Here is a 23,635-nt window from a genome sequence, read left to right on the forward strand (position 1 = left end):
CTCAGACCCCTCAATCTGATAGTTAAATAGAATCGGACTTTTAATACGGTAAAAACTTATCACTTCACATTTTGCCACACTTAGTGTGAGCCAGTTTCGTTTACACCAATCAACAAATGTATCGAGTAATTCTTGCAGGCGGCGACAATCATCAGTTTTTCCAATAGGTAGAAATAATTTCAAGTCATCAGCGTACACAAGTCTGCATCCGATGTCCAATAGCAACGTGACGTCGTTGAAAAACAGTGAAAAAAGTAGTGGTCCCATATTACTACCTTGCGGAACACCCGAGGTATTAGTAAATTGCGCAGAAATACACGTGCCAAGCTTCACGCGCAATACCCTGTCACGCAAGTACGAGCTGAGCCATCGCACTAGTTGTTGGGATGCACCGAGTCGAAAAAGTTTACGCAATAATATTGAATGGTCGATCCGATCAAAAGCTGCCTTCAAGTCCGTGTAGATTGCGTCCACTTGCTTCTTATTTTCTATTTGCGAGATACAGGTAGAGGTGAACTCCATTAAATTCGTACAAACGGAACGACCAGGCATGAAGCCGTGTTGAGCTGAAGATATGTAGTTTTTTGTACGAGACAACATCATACTGCTAACAATTATTTCGAACAATTTTGACGCGGCAGACAAATTAGTAATTCCGCGATAGTTTCTAACGTTCCGGCGGTCGCCTGTTTTATACACTGGGAACATAAACGACTCCTTCCAAATATTCGGGAATTTAGCTTGTTCGAAGGATTTGTTAAAAATAATGCGTAAGGGAACGACTAACGGTACAATACAGCGATTCAAAACTACAGCTGGGATGCCATCAGGCCCCGCAGAGAAGGAACGCTTCAGTTTTTTGCAGCGGTTATTATCATGTCAGCAGTAATCTCAAACACATTCAAGTTGACCAAATCAGCTGGAACGTATGAGGCAGCGGTTTGTGCATCCTGATCAGACGCTGTTTCATTGGCGAACACAGATGAGAAAAAGTTTGCGAACAGCTCACAAGATTCAGAAACGGATGTAGCATCAATTCCGTCAAGGCACACGTGGGAAGGAATGGACGAGCATTTCCTTTTCGAATTAACGAAATTCCAAAAATTTTTCGGTTGTTTACGGAGATCAGTTTGCACACGCAGTACATAGGATTTATACAGAACCGCATTCAAACGACGATATTCAGCACTGGAACGTTTAAAGTTGCGCTGTGTCAGCGTTGTTTTACGTTTACGATATGCACGCTGTGCTCGGTTGCGTTCCCTCTTCAACTGCCTAAGATACGGAGTGCCCCACGCAGGTGAAGCCGGTCGTTTCGCAAGAGGTACATTAGAATTCATCCATTCCGAAATAGTTTCACAAAACTTCGATGCCATCTCATCAACATCGTTAAACTCAAGTAAAGCCCTCCAATCAACAGAAAGCAAGTACTGATCTAGCGCAGAGAAATCCATCCTTCGAAAATTCAACTGTTTTGTTTCATCAATCAGAGCCGGAGCGGTCCTATTATCACAGACAGGCAACGACATCACAAGCGGTGGGTGGTGAGGGTCGACAGGCAGCAGCGGGGTAACACAACGATCGATCGACAGTGAGCATCCAGAAGTGCAAAATACCAGGTCTAACATGCGTCCGAGATGATTGCGCTGTGTGTTCACTTGTGTAAGGTTCAGAAAATTCATACCATCGATCAAAGCGGCACTGGCACAGGGCAGATGCGCTATGGATACATGTTGGCTTCCATCCGATCCCCATTCAATGCGAGGCTGATTAAAATCGCCGCACACCAGAAGCGAGCCCCGATCAGTACATTTGTCCCACAGCTCACAAATAGACGAAACGTGGCTATCGACAATGTCGATGCTGGAACTTTTGTCCGGCGGAATGTACAGGCAGCAAAGTAACAGCTGTTTGCCACGGACAGTAGCATTAACGCAAACTTGCTCTAAGTGGGCGCTGTAAGTAGATTCGGCAATCGAACTAGGGTAGCATTGTGCCACGGCAATAAGTACACCTCCGAAGCTGGATTTGTCACTGTTGCGTGGATTACGGTCGCAGCGGAAAACATTATAAGACGTGCCGAATAATTGCAGCGAGTCGATGCGGTCGTCTAGTCCAGTCTCCGTTAAAAATATTACGTCAAGATCACACTCATGAGTCGTCAAGAAAAAATCGTCAATTTTTGTCCTCATTCCGCGTACATTTTGTAGATAGAGAGTGATGTCATGCGCATTATCGACGTCACACTGCAATACGGAATCACTTAGGGCAGTAAGAACAGAATTATCGCATAAATACTCGCCTCTGATGGGAGCCCTAAGGTTCCCATCGTCCACATAAAAACGCCTTGTACTTAATTCATCTCCTCTTCCGATGCTATGGGTCGTCGGCTGTAGTTTTTTGGCTGGTTTACAAATTCCCTGAATAGTACGCCAGCCGGCCAAGATGCAGGATCCAAAGCTTGAATTTTCAGCGCAGGGTCAAGTCCGATTTTGTACGACACGAAGGACAATTGGCTAATATCTTTGTCCTTTGGTACTAGTCGCACAACTTCGATAGTATCGGGAACATTTAAGCACTGTGACACAATTTTTTGCACGTCACTGTTTGTAGCTAACGGATTCAGGCCAGAGAGATACAACCAAAATCTAGCTGCTGGTGCGGTGGTAGGCAGAATGGAAGGAACCGAAAGATCGTTCAATGTGATGTCCTTTGTTCCACGATCGGTAGCCGCCGCACTGGAAGGCAGCTGTTCTTCTCGACGACGTTTAACACCACGTACAGGCCAGATTGGTGAGCCGAGTGGGTTTTGCGGAGGAGCAAGCGGTGGCATGTCATTCAGTGAAATGTTGTCTATTTTGTTACTCAATGATTCGACGACATCACACAGACGCTGGCATTGCGCAGATAGAACGGATGGAGCGCTGGTTTGGCATTGTATATCCGAAATGTATTTTTTTACGCTGCGGTTATTTAGTTCGTTTCTGCATGCAGTACACACGAGTAAAACCTTTCCCAGAGCAAACGAATCTCTCAATCCACGTACGTTAATGCCACAGCATTGCTGGCTTATATGCATGTAAGCCTCGCAAAAACCGCAGCGCATTGGTTCGATATCATTAATTTCATTATTGCATTCGCAGCATTGTTTTTTCTCCATTTCGTTGCGTGCGTTGGTTCGTATCAGGTAGATAATTGACGTGGGAAGGCAAAAATATGAAGATAATAAAATAATGAATAGTCGTCTAATATTTTCTTAATTATTAAACGTCTGTTTAGGAGATATGTAGTCTACTGTGTTGTAATGGATTTTTTGAAAAATTTCCAATCGATTGATACCAATATCTTTAGAATCTATTGACGGATGACTGAGTTATAAGCGTGCAAACTATAACCACTTTTCGTTACATGTTCCCTTTTCGTTTTTCCATAGTGCACCCCCATATAGATAGAATAGAAAACAAAGACGTAGTCCTACGTCAAAACACTTGTTAAGCAATTATATGACCCTTTATATAACCTGTGTGCGCCTTGTTTCCAGCTTTGCGCAAATTGGTTATTTAAAAACGCGCAAAAGCTTCTATTAAGCTCCGTTGCAGCTTCGAAAGCAGCTGTTAGCAAGCCCGAAGCTTGATAAAATAACTAAATATACATGTTTAAGAGCTGAAAAAAGGTTTTTATTTCTAAAACTAAACCATAGTTCAGCCACAGCTAGAAAAAATTCAGCTATAAAAGCGTTTGATCTGACAGAAATTGTTACTTGGGAAGCTGCTTTCAAAGCTGCAATGGACTATGGAGCTTAGTAGAGGCTTTTGCGTGTTTTTGAATAAGCAATTTGCGCAATGCTGTCAATTCTATTTTTAGAACAAGAAATAATTTTTGCAATGCTTTTTCAGTCGCTTAATCAACGTTTCATCAATCTTTATGCAGCCAAAAAATAATCTATTTTTAAATTTCAAAAATGGAACGCGTCAAATTTATTTTGCTTTGGCGTCATAAGCTATATTTGAAATTTAGAATAACTTGAATTCGTATATGCAAGCTAATTAAAAATGTAAGTCGTCATCTTTCGGGAATTGAACCGCCATCTTCTGAAATAAAAAACTTTCCAATTAAATTCTGCTATTAATATTTATTCGTGACAGATACGTGTTTCGCCTGCGAAATGAAGGGTTCATCAGTGTCTGTTTTCAAAAAATCTTGTACACTGGATCGCCTTAAACCAACCCGTAAACAATAAGAGCAATTGCTGTTTACTAGTTGGTTTAAGGCGGTCCAAGCTACATAAAGTAAGCACCCAAATGGTATTTGACTAAGCGATGTTTTTCAAGTTTTTCCAAACCCGCTTTCCTTCAAAGCTGATAAACAAGCTTAATAGCGGATTTTTCTGCAAAACAATCCGCTTCTAAACAGCCATAAACATAGAACCGTTTTACGGTTGCTTAAAGGTGTTAAAGTGGCTTTATTAACCAGTAGACGCTTTCATTAGGCTCACAGCTTTCAAACTTCTTTAAAGCAGCTTAAGGGTGTTAAAGTGGCTCTACAAACTAATACCAAGCTTTCATTCAGTTCACAACACACATACAGTCAAATCATAGAGTTTCGCAATTCGACTGGCAGCAAAAATATGTCAGTTATCGACATTATCGACTGCTTCAAGTGTAAAAATATTTTCACTGTCTGTTCTGCAGATGCAGATGGGACAGATCATACGATGAGTGCTTATGGATCAGAAGATGGCGGTTCAATTCCCGTAAGATGACGACATGCAATTTTAATTAACTTGCATATACGAATTCAAATTATTCAAAATTTAAAATATAGCATACGACGCCATAGCAAAATAAATATGACGGGTTCCATTTTTTTTTTAATTTAAGAATAGATTATTTTTTGGCTGCATAAAGGTTGATGAGACGTTGATTAAGCGACTGAAAAAGCATTGCAAAATTATTTCTCGTTATAAAAATAGAATTGACAGCATTGCGCAAATTGGTTATTTAAAAACACGCAAAAGCCTTTATTAAGCTCCATTGCAGCTTTGAAAGCAGCTTCCCAAGTAACAATTCCAGGCTGATCAAACGTTTTTTAGCAGAATTTATTCGACCTGTGGCTGAATTATGGTTTAGTATTAGAAATAAACACCTTTCTTCAGCTCTTAAACATCTAAGTCAAGCTTCGGGCTTGCTAATAGCTACTTTGAAGCTGTAATGTAGCTTAATAGAGGTTTTTGCGCGTTTTTAAATAACCAATTTGGGCAAAGCTGGAAACAAGGCGCACAGAGGCGATATAACTGCTTAACAAGTGTTTTTCCAGCTAGAATAAAATAGGTTGTATAAGTTCTCCAATTTTGGGCTGAATAAGTATTGTACAGTTGTTTACAAAAATTTTATTCGACGCATATTCAGCTATGGCTGAATAATTATGGCTGCTAAAATGTTTATTCAACGCATAAATGTTTCTTGGGCGATCCTTTCTTGCATCTAGCTTTCGCGTTCTTATCCCCGATTTTAAGTTTGCATTTTAACCGAACCCACTACCGTCTAGCATTAGAGACTTCTCCAATCTCATTCCTCTCAAATCATCAGATGGGTACACCAGATTCTATATCCATCAGGCGCTTTATCCTCATTCTTAAACACAGTAACAAATTCTAACCCATCGTGGTTTTATGAAAAGCTCTATGCAAGCGATATCGAACTTTATAATCTAATATTTTATCACAAACTAGGTAACCGTTACACAATCTAAGGCCACCTCTGAGCTAACTTTGACAGAAATGCTAGCTCTCCGAGTCTTTTAGACAGAGTGGTCCCTCGCAGGGGAACGTTTTCTCATATGAAGATGTCTAGTAAAAGCATCCCTCTCCGGGAGAGCTATTAACGGTGTGGGTGATAACCTTCCAACTCCAGGGACGGAAGGGTGACTCATACAGGATGGCTTTACCGAAATGGCCGTATGGGTGATAGCACGCCACGTCTTCGGACGGAATGGTGACTCATACGGGAAAGCTTTTACTGAATTCACCACTGCTACTCACAGCTTCTTCCATACGGAAACCCACTATTTCCTCATGTCTTCCTTTAGATTTGTCCTCCTTGGGATTCTTCCGTAGTGCCTGGTTCATAATAGGCCAGTATTTTTCATTGGGCCTATGTTCTGGTGCGTCGGGGATGTTCATGTCCTTCGGTTCGAAAGTAACCCCGTTGGCTTCGTACCACTCCAGGACATCCTTTGAATAATGGCACGAAGCTACAGCCGGCCTGGAGATCGTAGGGCTGTGTTGCTTCAATAGAGAAAGCAGATGCTTGAGGTAGATCTGCCCGTTTACAATCCCGGTAGTCACGAACGGCGCACTCTGTTTGCAACATGAGCAGATCGCTTGGCAAATCATGTATTTCTTGGCAAAAATTGAAAGTTTCTGCATCCTACAGTAGCCCCGGAAGCTGCCGGAAGTCCGCCTTGACGTAAGTCTCATGATCCACGATGAGATTTGCCAATTTTCCAGGTCCTTGCGTAAAATAAATTCACGACGTTGGTTTTCAGATGATGCCATTTTGTCCAATTTGCGAAAAACTGACGGCGATAAAAATATAGTGTAAACAATACACTCTAAACTACTTCCACCCAAATTTTCAAGAGAAAATACCCAATGAGTAATTTTCTACAGCGTTTCTTCCGTGATACAATTTGATGCGGGACACCATTTGTTTTACAGTCGCCTTTGGACAGTAGGGACCTTCTGAACCTTGCACGTACGTAATCTAGATCAAGTTTTGGCCTCCTGCACGAAACTTTGGCTTAGATTCAATTTTTTTTTGCCACATCTCAAACAGAGGAGTTTGGTTTCCGGTCGAAGCCCCCAATTACGCGTTTGTGATCCTTAACACTGTACGGACGACTTATTCCCCTGCATCTTGGCTTACGAACGACAGTCAGACGAACACCAGAAACCGTAGAATTGGAAATTCCCAACTTTTTACCGAAGGCACGATGTGAAAGATTCTTATTTTCGACTTTACTCGTGCAGATTTTTTTCGCGAACGAGCTGTTCTTTCAATGCCATTTTTATACTCTTTGCGTCTCTGATGAAACAACTTACACAGTGTAAGCAATGTACTTTGAACTTTCTCTATGCAAAGTTTCAATTAATTTTACCCAACGGTTCAAAAGTTGGAGCAATTTGGGTGTGTTGCAATTTTACCGTGGACACCTTTTATTATACCCACTCGGTTGTGAAACAGGTTTTATTTGTTGGCTATAACTGTTGATAGGATCATTCAATTGTTTGAATAAAAAAAATCAATATTTGATATTCACCGAAGAAAGTTATTAAGCCGAGCGAATAAAAGAGTTTGCTTTACTTCTCCCATAAAGTTTTTCACGAGAAAAGTAAAGCAAACTGTATTATTCAACTAATCGATTAACAAAAAAAAATATTCAATTGATTTCGAACAATTTTCATGACCGGCTCCACGAAAAGGACCCACCGGTTGCGGTGGCGGATCAACAGGATTCAAAAAGCTGCAAAACTACAGCTTTAGTTAAATGCTAAAATCCTTTACTGCACAATCCGAAACCCCTCATAGTACCGAAGCGAAGCAAAGAGTACCCAGAATCGCTGATTTTATTCCAAACTTAACCAATCACGAATAGTGCTCGCACTTGCAAGAACACAACCACATCGTAGCACATTTTCTGCTTGATCTGGAACAACCTAACCCATCGGTTCGGGCATCGACAGCCAAGCTAATGTTACTTACCTATCGGTGGATTGGCGTTATTCGCGTAACCTTCCGTGTGCTCATCCCCCTCGCCCCGTGCTCATACATTCCTTAGCATCGGATGCACCTCCGTAAGTTGCCGTTCGCTTTCGCTGCTCGGGAACGGAACATCAGCTGAAGAGCAACCGCAGACTCAGGTAAACATGCATTCATAGCCGGAAGCCAACGGAGGTAAAATTCACTTGCTTCTCCTCGGCTCCCTCACCCCCGGTGCTTTTTAGTCTGTTTCTCAAAATCCTATGAACTCCTCCGCTACACAAAACCATAACGATGTTGCTGCTCCGTCGTCCATCAGCATTTGGCTCCATCGTACTATTGTAGAAGGCGGACTATAGGAAAACACTCGAGGGCTTGGCGAGAAACCGAGTTCCCTCACGCAGAGAAGCCGGGAAAAGTTTTGAACAAAGCAACAGCATCGTTGTCTCCCGGTCGACTACTCGATGGAACATTGTCGAAACAAGATTCAAATTCCGTCCTGCCTTGCCTTGCCGGGCCATGTCATGATGTTCTCTATACTAGCACGATATCATCGGTCCCGGGCATCATCATTGCAGAGCAATGTTCCTCCAAATTGTTTGTATGTTATCGTTATTCTTGTTCAAGCCGGAAAAACTGATAATCTTTTGCTCCTGTTAAGTCCACCCCAACTCCATTCCCCACCAACCATTCCTTTTCCTACTCAAGGTACCGACGTTGTTAGGAGACAACCAGAAGCACTGTCTTCGTGAATATTGTGCGATTAGCAAACGACTGCCGATGGCATGAAAGCACAGAAAGGCCGTTGCGAATTCAAAGTCCAGGTTAATTCAATTCACCAAAAAGCATTACGAAACAATTGCCCCTGCAGCAATTTCCGTTTCATTCCGATGCACGCCGGTGTTTCGCACAGTGGCAGGAGTTGTCATCATTTTTTTTTCTCGTTTTTTGCAGAAATTGTGGCAAGAACCTGCTGCCAGGCAGGCCACGCAGGGAAATTTTTCGGCAAGGTTTTGATAATACCGAACTCAGGTAATGACATTTCCGGCGGTAACCCGAAATGGTTAAAAACTAAATAAATTGATGGTCGGTCGGTTGAAGAAAGGGAGAACGGCTCTATTTTCCGACGTGTCGCGTCCCTTTCTTCGAGTAGCAAAAATAACATTTCAATCTTCCATACCACTTTTGCCACCATCGCATCGGCATCGTCTGCTAGTTAGAATGAAACAGTGGAGAGAAAAAAAGAATCACAATCGGCATTTGGAAAATGTTTTGCAATAGAAATGGCAACGAGTGAGCTGGAGCGAGAGCTAGGGAGAGACACAGAAGAATTGGTCGCCGCCGGCAAAACTGAAAAAGGCGTACGCAGAACACGAGCGGGCGGAAAAACTATTTCCGCAATAAAGAAATTGAATTTAATAATGAAAAGATTTTTCCCTTTCGGCATTCGCAAGCAGTTTTATTTTTTTGCAACGTCTTCTTATTCTGGCTCGTTCAACCTCAATTTCACCGCACTTATTGGGCTAATAGTTACGCTGCTGTACGAAAAAAAAACACGTAGAACAAAACGAGAAACAATGCAGCATCCAGCATGCTCAGCAGATCTGCAAGCCAAAGTCTGCGAAACGTTTAATACAATTTCGCACCGAAGCGAAGCACCGTGCAATCTGTATTCGCCCCCGCCCCACACGCATCAGATGCACACAATAGTGTAACATTATAATCGTAACATTATTTCCTGATATTCGCGCAACCAAACGGGTTTCCTTTCTCCCTAGAAAGGTACGGCAATCATTCTGAGATCCGGTTTGTTAAAAGAGTTAGATTCGATTTATTTTCACGAACTGAACATTTCGAGGGATGTAAACTTCTTTCTCAGAGATGGCCGAACCAATTTGGACGATTTTAGTATTAATTGATTAGACTTTTAGTCAAATTGCCATTAAACGTAATCATTTTTTATCCCTTCTTATAGACGTTGCTTCTTACAGACGTTGTCGTAATAGATGTTGCTAGTTTTCATCGCGATGATAGCTCATCGCTACCTCATAAGCGTTTTAAATTTTGTCAACTGGTAAATTAACTGGTAACATAAGTGTTACTTGTTTTTTTGAGAGTTATTATCCGATAGCGCATTTGCTTATTTCTTAAAATTGTTAATTCATCAAAACTCATCGCGATGATTCAAAATGAAAGCTTTTCGGCATCACTAGCGATCAATTCATGCATGAAAAAGTGTGAGTTTTTCTCTAAATTCGTTAATTCGCTTTTCTCTTACTCTTTTAAAAATATTTCTCAGCCGGAAAAGAAATGCCAGAGAATTTGACGTTTTGGAATCACCGTTGAGAGTGTTTCGAGCGGAATTAGTACTTTTATCGATGACTAACAACACTGCATAGGATTGGGACTCGAACTGGATTGGGACTTGGATGTGGACAGAACGTACTGCTCGAACCACCGGTGCTGATACACATGCTGGACATAGACTGGAATTGGAACAGGGACAGGAACAAGAACTGGGACTGGGACTTAGACTGAGACTGGGACGGGAAACGAAATACTGGGACACTTGACTTTAACGATTTCTTCATGCAATTGCCCTGGCCCTCGATGGTAAAACCACATATACTCTATACATCGTCAATCGTAGTAACCCTGTTGTGTACAACGTTATCAGTTAATTTACAGCAGGCATGGCGAAAATAGTCAAGCAACTACGCTCGATTCTTTGTTTGTACTGCCGTCGAGGCACTTCATGTGCACCGGATATAGTGGATATATGTGCCTGACATACAATATCCTCTCCCTTCTGGCGAGAACGTCTAACGGAAGCCTGGTTCCGGCCGCCTGATGGTGCTGCGCGACCGTAAAGTGCAGCAGAAGCCGAAGAGGAGGTACCAGAGCAAAGTGGCCTTATCGTTCCGCGCCTTAAGCCAGGAGATCGGAGCAACCGGCCAAACGACGAAGAAGTACCTCGCTAAGGTGGCCATTACGAGTACTTTACTACCCACGCCAAGGAGGTAAGCGATGACGTCAAATATATCTCCCATACCAAGTTTCTGAATACCGTTATTCTGTGGTTGACGATCAGCGAGAAAACAATGTCCATGCCGCTATTCTTTCATTCGGGGTTTGTGGTGAACGGCAACATATACAGTTCGAAATGCCTGCCGGAACTTGCCACCTTTATCAAGAAGCATCACACGAAGGAATATGTGGCCTTTTAGTCGAACCTGACCTCGTCCCATTATGCCAAGAGATCACTGGAGGAGATTGACTGGCTGGAGGTAAACCCGCCAACCCTCCCAACGCCCCGATCGATAGAAAAATCTACATATCTTATATATAAAAATGGATTTCTGTCTGTCTGTCGGGATGTTCCTTATGGAATCGAAAACTACTGAACCAATCGGCGTGAAAATTTGCATGTAGAGGTTTTTGGGGTCAGGAAAGGTTTTAGTGATGGTTAGACACCCCTTCCCCCACTAAGAGGGGGGCTCCCATACAAATGAAATACAAATTTCTTCATAACTCGAGAACTAATCAAACAAATTGAACCAAATTTGGCATATGAAGGTTTTTGGAGGCAAGAATTTTTTTCTATGGTGAATTGAGACTCCTCCCCACTTTAGGAAGGGAGGGACTCCTATACAAATGAAATACAAATTTCCTCATAATTCGAAAACTAATCAAGCAAATGAAACCAAGTTTAGCATGCGGGTGTTTTTGCAGGCAAGTTTTTTTTCTATGGTGAATTGAGACCCCTCTTCTCTTTTGAAGGGAAATTATGACCCCTCCCCCCTTCAACAGCGGGGAGGGGGCGGCTCCTATACAAATGAAATTCAAATATTTTCATAACTAGAGAACTAATCAAGCAAATGGAACCAAATTTGGCATGTGGGGGGTTTTGGAGGTAGCAATTTTTTATGATGGCTTGAGACCCCTCACTCCTTGGTAGGGGGATAAGGATTGTCATACAAATAAAACAAATTTTTGTGTAACTCAAAAACTAATCGAACTCGAGAAATTTTAGACTCTCACGAAACATTAGTCAATAACAAGACCACCAGAAACTATCAATAGTAACATTAGATGATTCAGGCCGAGACGGACACAGGCCGCGAGTGTTGCCGGCGACCTGCCGTCGGAAGCGCCGGCCACTGCGAGGGAGGCAGCCCCCCGTAGAGATCACCTCTATCTAGGTCTATTTATTTTCCTAGATCTACTGGCCTCTATTACTTTCCTCCAGTTGGGTCACCCCTGCGAAATGGTACTTTCTACGAAAAGATTTTCCGTGAAATGGTACATCCCGCGTAAGGTTTGTCGCGAAATGCTATACTGCGAAACTCTATATTCCGCGTTATGGTCAACCGAGAATTGGTATTCCGCAAAATGGCATTCGCCGAAATAGTTTGTAATGATGGCGAATATTTAAATGCTATCCGCTCTATTTTATCAGGCTAAGCAATGGCGGGAGTTGTTTTAAATTTTACTGTGATGAAAATTTATATATTAAAACACCCATGAACTCCTCAGAAACTTGAAATTGTGATAAAGGTCATCCCAGATTCAGGATTTATGTACAACACAGTTTAATTTTAGGCAATACGAAGTTTGTCGGGTCAGCTAGTCTATACCTATAAAGAAGGATTTCTGTCTGTCTGTCTGTCTGTCTGTCTGTCCTCTGTTCCTTATAGAATCAAAAACTACTGAACCAATCGGCGTGAAAATTTGCATGTAGAGGTTTTTGGGGCCAGGAAAGGTTTTAGTGATGGTTAGAGACCCCTCCCACCACTAAGAGGGGGGGCTCCCATACAAATGAAACACAAATTTCTGCATAACTCGAGAACTAATCAAGCAAATAGAACCAAATTTGGCATGTGGGTGTTTTCGGTGACAAGAATTTATTCTAGGGTAATTTGAGACCCCTCCCCTCTTTATAAGGGGAATTATAACTCCTCTCCCCTTTAAGAGGGGGGGTTTCCATACAAATTTCCTCATAACTCGAGAACTAATCAAGCAAATGGAACCAAATTTGGCATGTGAAGGTTTTCGAGGGCAAGAAAATTTTCTATGTTGAATTAGGACCCCTCCTCACTTTAAGAGGGGGGGCTCCTGTACAAATGAAATACCAATTTCCTCATAACTCGAGAACTAATCAAGCAAATGGAACCAAATTTGGCAAGTGTGTGTTTTTGGAGACAAAATTTTTTTCTATGATGAATTGGGACCCCTCCCCACTTTAAGTGGGGGGGGGCTCCTATACAAACGAAATACAAATTTCCTTATAACTCGAGAGCTAATCCAGCAAATGGAACCAAATTTGGCATGTAGGTGTTTTTGGAGGCAAGAATTTTTTCTATGATGAATAAGAACCTCTCCCCACTTTAGGAGGGGGGGCTCCTATACAAATGAAATACAAATTTCCTCATAATCCGAGAACTAATCAAGCAAATAGAACCAAATTTGGCATGTGAAGAATTTAAAGAAGAATTTATTCTATGGTAAATTGAGACCCCTCCCTCTTTATAAGGGGAATTGTAACTCCTCTCCCCTTTAAGAGGGGGGGCTTCCATACAAATTTCCTCATAACTCGAGAACTAATCAAGCAAATGGAACCAAATTTGGCATGTGAAGGTTTTCGAGGGCAAGAAAATTTTCTACGGTGAATTAGGACCCCTCCCCACTCTAAGAGGGGGGGCTCCTGTACAAATGAAATACAAATTTCCTCCTAACTCGAGAACTAATCAAGCAAATAGAACAACATTTGGCATGTGGGTGTTTTTTTTGGTGACAAGAATTTATTCTATGGTGAATTGAGACCCCTCCCCTCTTTATAAGAGGAATTATAACTCCTCTCCCCTTTAAGAGGGGGGGCTTCCATACAAATTTCCTCATAACTCGAGAACTAATCAAGCAAATGCAACCAAATTTGGCATGTGAAGGTTTTCGAGAGCAAGAAAATTTTCTATGGTGAATTAGGACCCCTCCCCACTTTAAGAGGAGGGGCTCCTGTACAAATGAAATACAAATTTCCTCATAACTCGAGAACTAATCAAGCGAATTGAACCAAATTTGGCATGTGTGTTTTTGGAGACAATTTTTTTTTCAATGATGAATTGAGACCCCTCCCCACTTTAGTAGGGGGGGGTCCTATACAAACGAAATACAAATTTCCTCATAACTCGAGAACTAATCCAGCAAATGGAACCAAATTTGGCGTGTAGGTGTTTTTGGAGGCAAGAATTTTTTCTGTGATGAATTAGGACCTCTTCCCACATTAGGAGGGGGGGCTCCAATACAAATGAAATACAAATTTCCCCATAACTCGAGAACTAATCAAGCAAATAGAACCAAATTCGGCATGTGGAGGTTTTTGGAGGCAACCATTTTTCCCATTATGAATTAGGACTTCTTACCTTTTTAGGAGGGGGGGGGGGCTCCCATTCAAACGAAATACAAATTTGCTCATAACTTTAGAACTAATCAAGCAAATGGAACCAAATTTGGCATGTGAGAGTTTTAGATGGCAGAATTTTTTTTCTGTGGTGTATTACGACCCCTTTCCCTTTTAAGAGGGTGGGCTCCCATACAAATGAAATACAAATTTCCTTATAATTTGAGTACTAATCAAGCAAATGGAACCAAATTTAGCATGTAGGAGATTTTTGAGTCTTGAATTTATTTTATGATAGTTAGAGACCTCTCACCCCTGTGGTAAGGGAATATGGACTCTCATACAAATAAAACAGAAATTTTTGCGAAACTCAAAAACTAATCCAACTCGAGAAATTCGAGACTCTTCCATAAAACATTAATCAATAACAAGACCACAAAAACTATCTATAGTAACACTAGATCATTCAGGACGAGCCGGTCGCGAGTGTTGCCGGTGACCCGCCGTCGGAAGCGCCGCCCACTGGGGGGCTTGCAAAACTCGAGATAGTGACAAAGATCATCCGAGATTCATGATTTATGTACAACACAGGTTAATTTGTGGCAATACGAAGTTTGTCGGGTCAGCTAGTATATATATAAAAGTGAACGTGAGTATGTTTGTATGGTTCTATGTTCCATCATAGTTCCAGAACGCCTTGACCGTTCTCCACAAAACTTGGCATACATGTTCCTTGATATAAGGAAATTAGCACTGGGGAGGTTTCAGAACGGGAGAGCCATAACTCCGAAACGCCAGGACGGTTCTTCAAACTTAGCACACACGTTCCTTGGCATAGGGAAATTAGCCCTAGGAGGATGACAAAATAGGGGATCCCTAACAAGAGGGGGGAGATTCAAGTAAATAAAAGGGGAAGCGTTTCTCTTGCATTTAAACCGATTGCAGTTGTGCAAGTGACTTTAAGAAAAGAGGGGAGTTCTACCGAGGAGGAATATATGGCAAAATAGACTTTCGTTTCGTTTCCTGTATAGATATTTTCATAGAGCATACGGGTGCATAATTATGTACGTGACAGAAGGGGAGCTTACTGAGAAGAAACAGGTAAGTTGGTAGGAGAACAAGGAACATAAGTATGAATGAGTGTTCCGTTCTAGTTCCGGAATTTCTAGACTGTTCATCATCAAACGTCGTTTGTCTTGTAACACATGTTTTTTGGTATAAAAGAATCAGCGCAGGGGGGCAGACAAAAGAGGGAGACAGTATCTTACAAGGGGAGAGGAAGGTTTAAATGGGTAAAGGGGCGCGTTTCTCCTGCATTTGAAACGATTGTAGTTGTGGATGTACAAGTAACTGATAGTCAAAGCGACCTCGAGTAAGATCGAGCAATCAACTAGTTTGTTATAATTTAACCAAGTTTATTGGAAGACTTGTTACTAAAACCAGCACTCTGTGCTTCTTTATAACCAAAATGTAACAAAGCGTACAAGTTACAGAACGAGATAGAAACTTTGTAAAACAATTTCTGTGTCATAAGTTCCACTATCAGATTATAACAAGCTTTGATAGAAATATAAACTGGAGCCACAATTCTCTAATACATATTTTTGTCGGAATCATTTGAGCTGGGACGTTACTTGCGCAAGAATTCAGTTTGACCATTGTCAGTGCGGTTGCAAACAAACTTGCGCCTAATGAATGAAACTGAATGCAAAAAATAAAGGTGTAACCAAGAAATACCTGCAAAGCCATGGGTAATAAACGTCCTTCAGAACTTGACCCTTCTTTATCGACAGACTTCGCAGCCGGTTATTAGCGTACAGGAAAATTACGGAGCTAGTGCAAAGATCCTATTAACTCTGTAGCTGCACCGCCCAGTCAAGATTCGAACATCCCGAGCAGGAGCGAAGAGCAAAATAATATCAAAACTATATCAAACTAAAGTATAATACTATATTTTGTAATGGATCATTGTAGGTAGCTTTCGCTCATGCTTACCGCTAGATGGACACTAAAACCCCACGTGGCATATTTAGAGTAAACTTAAAGGCTGATATAGATTACACGTCATAATTTCTTGCCGTTCCGTTGTTGTTGACGGTTTATAATGGTTAATCTGAACCGGTCTTTTTAGGTGGACCAATCAGATTGCAAAGCAGTTTGACAGTCGGTCATAGACGTTCACCGAGCGTTTTTGACAGAACATGTCTATGCTGGAGCCATCTGTGAAATTTTTTAGCTTTTTCAATGATCCATTGAATAGATATGGAGATAAATTGATAACATTTGACAATTGATAGTCGGAAAATTGCGATTTTTTGCCAAAATTATTTTTTAGTTTCAAATTGATTCTAGATTATATTTGTTACAAAAGAAATGATTTGCACTTATAAGAACTCATATTTAGGGTGATTTGGGGAAAAATGATCGAATGTTTTCGATACATATAAATATTTGCATGACAAAAAATTTTTTTCTGGCGAGGATTCTCTCATTGAAACTCTCTTCAGGTACTAAATAAATTTAATAACAAAGGTAATCAAATTTGTTGAAAGAGTACTTAAAATTTTAAGGACTTGCTAAAAAATTTTAAGGACTTGCTTTTAAAATTATTTTTCTCGGAAAACGTCAAATTATAGCAAACTTTTTATTCATGTTTTGATACAACATACTTCGAGCTTTCAGACGCACTGTAAGAAACTGCGGCGACAAGAGGCGATAAGAGTTGTTTTTTTTTTATTAAAGTTTATGAGAATTTCATTTTTATTAAAAGTAGCCTATGGCGCACCTAATTGAGTTTAAATTTGTTTTCATTTCATTTTTTAATAGGCTAAAATATCAGTTTTAAAATGATATATAACAATAATATTTACATCCGCGATAACTATTTAATATTTTGACTTTTTTAAAATGACTTATTTTTCAAACTTTTGAAATGGGCAACTTTGACGGCTTATTTCTACACAAATCTCGTTTTACGTCCACTACTGGGGGGACGTAAATCAAATCGGTCGTAAAAAAAGTGGACGTTAATTCAAATTTCGGACGTAAAACGAGAGGACGTTAATTCAAATTTTGGACGTAAAACGAGAGGACGTTAATTCAAGTTTTGGACGTAAAAAAAGTGGACGAATTGACATAATTGGTTCCAACATGGAATAACTCGTGATCCTGACCGTATAGAACGTTGGTGTCTTCGACAAAGTTGTTTAGCAGATCAAGGGCTTTTCGTCGGATTGTATGGATTATAGAATTGTCTCACTACGTGGCGCTAGTGTATATGTAGCATTCTTATACAAGCTGTACCTTACTCTGCTGACTATCTAGAAAGTTACGGTCTTCGGGAAGGTTACTTAAATAATTGCCGCCTTCAAAATGGTATGGAAAATAGCGCAGAATTGACTCACTACGTGGCGCTAGCGTATATATAGCATTCTTATACAAGCTTTATCTTGCGCTGCTGACTATTTAGAAAGTTGCAGTCTTCGGGAAGGTTACTCAAATGACTGCCACCTTCAAGATGGTATGGAAAATAGCGCAGAATTGACTCACTACGTGGCGCTAGCATATATATATAGCATTCTTATACAAGCTTTATCTTGCGCTGCTGACTATTTAGAAAGTTGCAGTCTTCGGGAAGGTTACTCAAATGACTGCCACCTTCAAGATGGCATGGAAAATAGCGCAGAATTGACTCACTACGTGGCGCTAGCGTATATGCAGCATTCTTATACAAGCTGTATCTTGCGCTGCTTACTATCTAGAAAGTTACGGTCTTCGGGAAATTTCGGAAAAATTTCTGTTTTATTTGTATGAGAGTCCTTATCCTCGTACCACAGGGGTGAGGGGTCGCAAACCATCGTAAAATATATTCAAGTCTCCAAAAACACCCACAAGCCAAATTTGGTTCCATTTGCTTGATAAGTTCTCGAGTTATGAGGAAACTTATATTTCATTTGTATGGGATCCCCCTTCTTAAAGAAGACAAAGGCCTAATTCACTATAGAAAAAATTCTTGCCTCCAAAACCCCTTACATGCCAAATTTGGTTTCTTTTGCTTGATTAATTCTAGAGTTATGAGTAAATTTGGATTTCATTTGTATGGGAGCCCTCCCCTCCAAAAGAGGAAAGGGGTCTCAATTTATCACAGAAAAAATTTTTGGCTTCTGAAACCTAAACATGCCAAATTTGGTTCCATTTGCTTGATTAGTTCTCGAGTTTTGAGGAAATTTGTGTTGCATTTGTGTAGGAGCCCTCCCTCTTACGCCCTCCTTAAAATTGCTCTTTCACCCATCCATAAAATTGCTGGTCATTTTATCTATCCAACGACATATAAATCATTCAGTTTCGTTCAGTAGTTTAGTAGTTTTATTCGCATTTGAAATCTTTCATTCAAACGTTACACTTCTATTTTCGTTTTCACAAAGTGGTACCCAGTCCCAGTATAGTAAGCAAAGACGTAGTCCTACGTCAAACTATTTTAAATGTTTGAGCAGTCAATGAAAACCTTGAGCTTTAACTCCATATTTGGTACCAAAATAATAAAAATCAATTCAGTGGTTCAAAAGTGATAAATTATTAAAGAAGGAAAGCTTGGCAAAAGTTGGGATATTTTGGGACCACTCTTTCTCAAAACGGGGTTCCCTAAGTGCCAAATGGAAAAATACGGATGTAAATTTTGTAGAATTTTTATGGACGGTTGACCAAGCGGGAAAGTGAGGGATAAAAAATAAACAATCATCCTAAGAAACTCCCCCGGCCCCAAAAATCCTTGCACGTTAATTCAAATTTTGGACGTAAATCGATAGGACGTTAATTCAAATTTCGGACATAAAATGAAATCACGTAAAATGAATGGACGGTTCGGTAACTTAAACTACCTTTCCGAAGAAAGGATCTTCTTGTACAACCAAGATCATGAGTTATGGCAAATACAAAAAAACATACACTAGTGCAGCCGGTTCCATACCACCTTGAATTTTCCATACCATCTTGAAGGCGGCAGTTATTTAAGTAACCTTCCCGAAGACCGTAACTTTCTAAATAGTCAGCAACGCCAGATAGAGCTTGTATAAGAATGCTACATATACGCTAGCGCCACGTAGTGAGTCAATTCTGCGCTATTTTCTATACCATCTTGAAGGCGACAGTTATTTGAGTAACCTTCCCGAAGACTGCAACTTTCTAGATAGCCAGCAGCGCAAGATACAGCTTGTATAAGAATGCTACATATACGCTAGCGCCACGTAGTGAGTTAATTCTGCGTTATTTTCCATACCATCTTGAAGGCGGCAGTCATTTAAGTAACTTTCCCGAAGACGTTAATTCAAATTTCGGACGTAAAACGAGAGGACGCTAATTCAAGTTTTGGACGTAAAAAAAGTGGACGTTAATTCAAATTTTGAACGTAAAACGAGAGGACGTTAATTCAAAATTTGGACGTAAAAAAAGTGACGTAAAACGAAATCACGTAAAATGAACGGACGTAAAACGAGATTCTAGTGTACATGATATTTTTTTTCTATCAAAATTTAATTCGCGAATCATAAAAATATAAACAATTTACTACAAAACCGCGTTTAAACATGTACTAAAATGTGAAATTTCGCATTCGGCAATTTTGGCCGCTACTTTATATGGAGCCCTTCTTATGTGGCATTGTTGTAAGATGAATTTAATAACTGATTTTGTTATCATATCTTATTGTGACCTTAAAATGACATTCGATATATTTCATAAATTTTTTTCATTGATTAACTTTTTAATCTGTCATATGCTCTACATTTGTTTTTCAATACCTTGATAATACTAAAATATGTTATTCCAAACTCCTCTGAATACAGTCATGTTATTGCTTTGTTATTCAAATAACACAAGTAGTTCTTCTTTTGGCCTTACAGGAATAAAATTTTGATATTATTTTTTGTTATTTTACGAACTATGTCAGCCAAGACCAGATCAAATTTTGATATGAGTTATTCGATTTCCATAACACATTTTGATGTTAATATGCTCTTCGCTCCTGCTCAGGATACGACGACCGGCTTGTTAGGCCAGCATCGTTCCCCGGAGCTAACTGGGCGGGCCAACCAAGAAATACAGAGATCTTAATTTAACAGTCTGAAAACTTTGCGATGAATAAACCAACTGTATAAAAATAGATCCAGCCTCAAATCACCTTTGAAACCCAATTACAAGTCGAATTTCATAACCGATTTCAAGTGAAAATTCAAATACCATTGTGAATCCAATCTAAATCGATTTTCAGTTTCAATTTAGTTCGAATTTCAAGTTCAACTACAAGTTCTATTTAGAGTCCAACTAGCGGTTCAATTAGAAAAAAATAAGTTCAATTTAATGTCCAGTTTTAGGTCAATTTCAAGTAAAATTTACACTTTTATTTTAAATCCAATTTCAAGTTCAATTCTATGTAACATTACGCAGCTTCAAATTCAATTAAAGCCGTATTTCAAGTCCTATTTCATGTCTAATTTCAAGTCCAAATTCAAGTACATGTGCGATGTTCGAATCTCGACTGAGCGGTGCTTGCTAGATAGAGTCGGCAGGATCGTAGCACTAGCCTCATAATTGTCCTGTACTACTCTAACAGCCGGCTGCGAAGTCTGTCGATAAGGAAGGGTCAAGTCATAGAAAGACGTTTAAGCCCAAGGCTTTATTTTCATGTCTAATTTCTAATTCAATTTCATATCTAATTTCTAACACGACTAACTAAAGAATACATCAATAATTTTGCCAAAGTCATAGTAGGCGTATTTTTTACAGCTTCTATCTCACAGGGTGTTTTATATAAATACCTCTCAAAAATCAGTTTTTTGTGAATTACCCTAATTACTTCAAATTTAATAGTTTTTTTGCATCACTATGTTTTACAAAGTTCTTTCTCTTATCAAAAGATATCATTTGGTAGATCATTGCATGTTGAAAACTCATACGCATAACGAGTTCTAACGTTTGTCGAGTGTTTTTTAGCCTTTTTCAGAAAAGAATATCTGAAAAAGGGACAAACGAAAAAAATCAAACTTGACCTTTTCTGAAAGCTTGAAATTTTATATCGAACATACGTGAAAATAAAACACTGTTTTTATCTAATTCGAGTAATTTCAGTTTAATTATTTCATGTTTGAGCATTTTATACAATGCAGCATTTTCTAATATCTTCTTGAAGACGATTAAAACCAAGTCAATAGTAAAAAAAATTGTGCTATGACACAATTTCTTCTGATTGTCACGGAAAACAGTCTCCTAATTCTGGATAAAACATCAGTTTTCTATCTGCACAAGCTGTTTTGGATAAATAACTATGTTTCTATTTTCATTACTCTGCAAATGTATTAGGTACTCATCAATATGTCTTTTTGACCAAATTTTCAATCAAAAAATAAAAACAAAAAAAAAAGTTTTGTTTATTCCACACGTAAATTTTGTAAATCATTATTTCAGTTGTTTACGTTTTTTTCGTTTGCCCCTTTTCGAGATATTCTATTCTGAAAAAGACTAGAAATCACAGGAAAAACGTTAAAACTCGTTATACGTAGAAGTTTTCAACATACAATGCTCTACAAAAAATATGTCTATTGATAAGAGAAACAACAGTGTAAAATATGATGCAAAAAAACTATTAAATTTGACGTAATTAGAGTAATTGACGAAAAACTGATTGTTGAGAGGTCTTTATATAAAACACCCTATGAGATAGAAACTATAAAAATACGCCTATTATGTCTTTGGCAAAGTTATTGATATATTCTTTAACTACAACTTAGTCGTTGAATTCACATTAATTGTCTTTTAGAGATGAGCAACTTTGCTGAATATTGTGGCGAATTATTTTGAACCACAAAATACTTTCCGCTTAATTTTCGTTGCTGGACCACTGCAAAATGTTAAATTAGATTAATTCCTATTTCGAGCTCAATTTTTGGGCCTATTCCAAATTCAACCTAAAGCTCAATTTTCAAGTCCAATTTTAAATGTAATTTTTAGTCCAAATTTAGTCTTTAATTTCGAGTGAAACTTCCTATCTAATTTCAGGTCCAGGTTTAAGCTCCGATCTTATGATCAATTTCAAATTAATTTTCAAACCCAATTTACCCATGTTAAATCTTATCTGCAATTTGATTTCAATTCGAATTCATATGAGAGCAGATTTCAAGCCTAAATTGGGCAAGTTTCTGTGCTGTCTTCTCTATAAAATTTAATGAGAAAAATGCTTATGATGTACCTCGGAAATCTTTTAGTCTGATCGGTCGACATCTTTCAGAAAAGCATACTAACAGCGTAAAATAGATCTGTCATCTTTCAGTTACTTGATTTTTCCAGACCAAAACAAGCTTCTAAAAGGTCGGAACGCCAGTGAAAACCAGTCAAAGCAATAACTGACTGGCTGAGAAAGTTTCAAAAATTTAATTCACTCTCTGTTTATGTACAGAAAAAGCACAGACCACACCGCTAGGTGTATTTATTCAATTTTTTTTTTTCAAAAATGATTACCCCCCGGGGGTGTTGTAAAGAAAAAAAAATCCACCGGCCAAGCTCTCCTTTTCAATTTGCCGCTCACAGTTCAGCTAGCTGCCGTCTTTTGGCCGAACGAGATCATCCCGACGAAAATTCCACACCATCGCCTTTCATTTTCGGTGGCTTATTTCAATTATATGTGCACATACACACGTACATACACACATACATACATGCATAACGAGGTGCCATATCGAGGTACCTATTCTTTTGTCGTTTTTATTTTACCCTTTCGCCATTGTGTCGTCCCGGAACAGCACTTGGCACGCCGTTTTCAGCACACTGCGAAATCGAATGGCATCCGGTGCGCTGCTGCCGATGCCGTGCTGCCGTGCGGGAACCAATCCAAGATGGTCATTATCGTTGTTGCGCTATTTTCTTTCCCCGTTGATTACCCACCAGCAGCTTATTGGGATTGTCTGCCGGAAATCATTATCAGAATGGAAAATTTCGACAACTTCACCTCGGAGCCACGTGCGAGCTATGAAATTATTATAAATCGGCTACTTCGATAGGATTTGGATTGCAAATGAGATCTTTCTGGAATAAAAGCGAGTGTCTTTGGTGTCGTTTACTGTGCTGGAATACAGATGGCGAATGAAAGAGGGAGAAAAATTTGCGTTGCTTCCCTAAACTCTTCTCGGGGTTCAGAGGCAACCGATTAGTAATGTTCTCCCAGAGCCATGTGAACCAGTCCAGCTCTTCTAATGACATTAATTATGGGGGGTTCATTGTTTGCCGGAGGGGCCGCTCTGTTTATGCTCTTTCGGTCACGGTCTCGGTATCCGGCATTTAGACAATGGACCGCTTTTGTTTGTCGTAACCTCGCCCGCCGGCCGCCGGTCGTTGGGGAAACGAAACGTATTGGACAACAACCGAACCGGGTACAGTTCGCATACTCAACCTCTGACCGCCAGCGGCCATTCATCGTGTGTAGTCGAATTCC

General features: G+C 39.8%; 1 protein-coding gene across 1 annotated transcript; it reads right to left on the minus strand.

Moving 5' to 3' along the window:
* Window positions 1-851: 851 nt before the first annotated feature.
* Window positions 852-2,192, minus strand: LOC128737794 (uncharacterized). The gene has a single exon (XM_053832502.1). It carries the CDS (start codon window positions 2,190-2,192, stop codon window positions 852-854), a length of 1,341 nt encoding a protein of 446 aa, XP_053688477.1.
* Window positions 2,193-23,635: the final 21,443 nt, after the last annotated feature.

The sequence above is a fragment of the Sabethes cyaneus genome, chromosome 1, assembly GCF_943734655.1.
Source record: "Sabethes cyaneus chromosome 1, idSabCyanKW18_F2, whole genome shotgun sequence".
Taxonomy (NCBI): Eukaryota; Metazoa; Arthropoda; class Insecta; order Diptera; family Culicidae; genus Sabethes; species Sabethes cyaneus.

What these genes read in the sequence shown, in the direction of transcription:
- LOC128737794 (XM_053832502.1), bottom strand. Translation starts at nt 2,192, where the DNA reads ATGAGGACAAAAATTGACGATTTTTTCTTGACGACTCATGAGTGTGAT.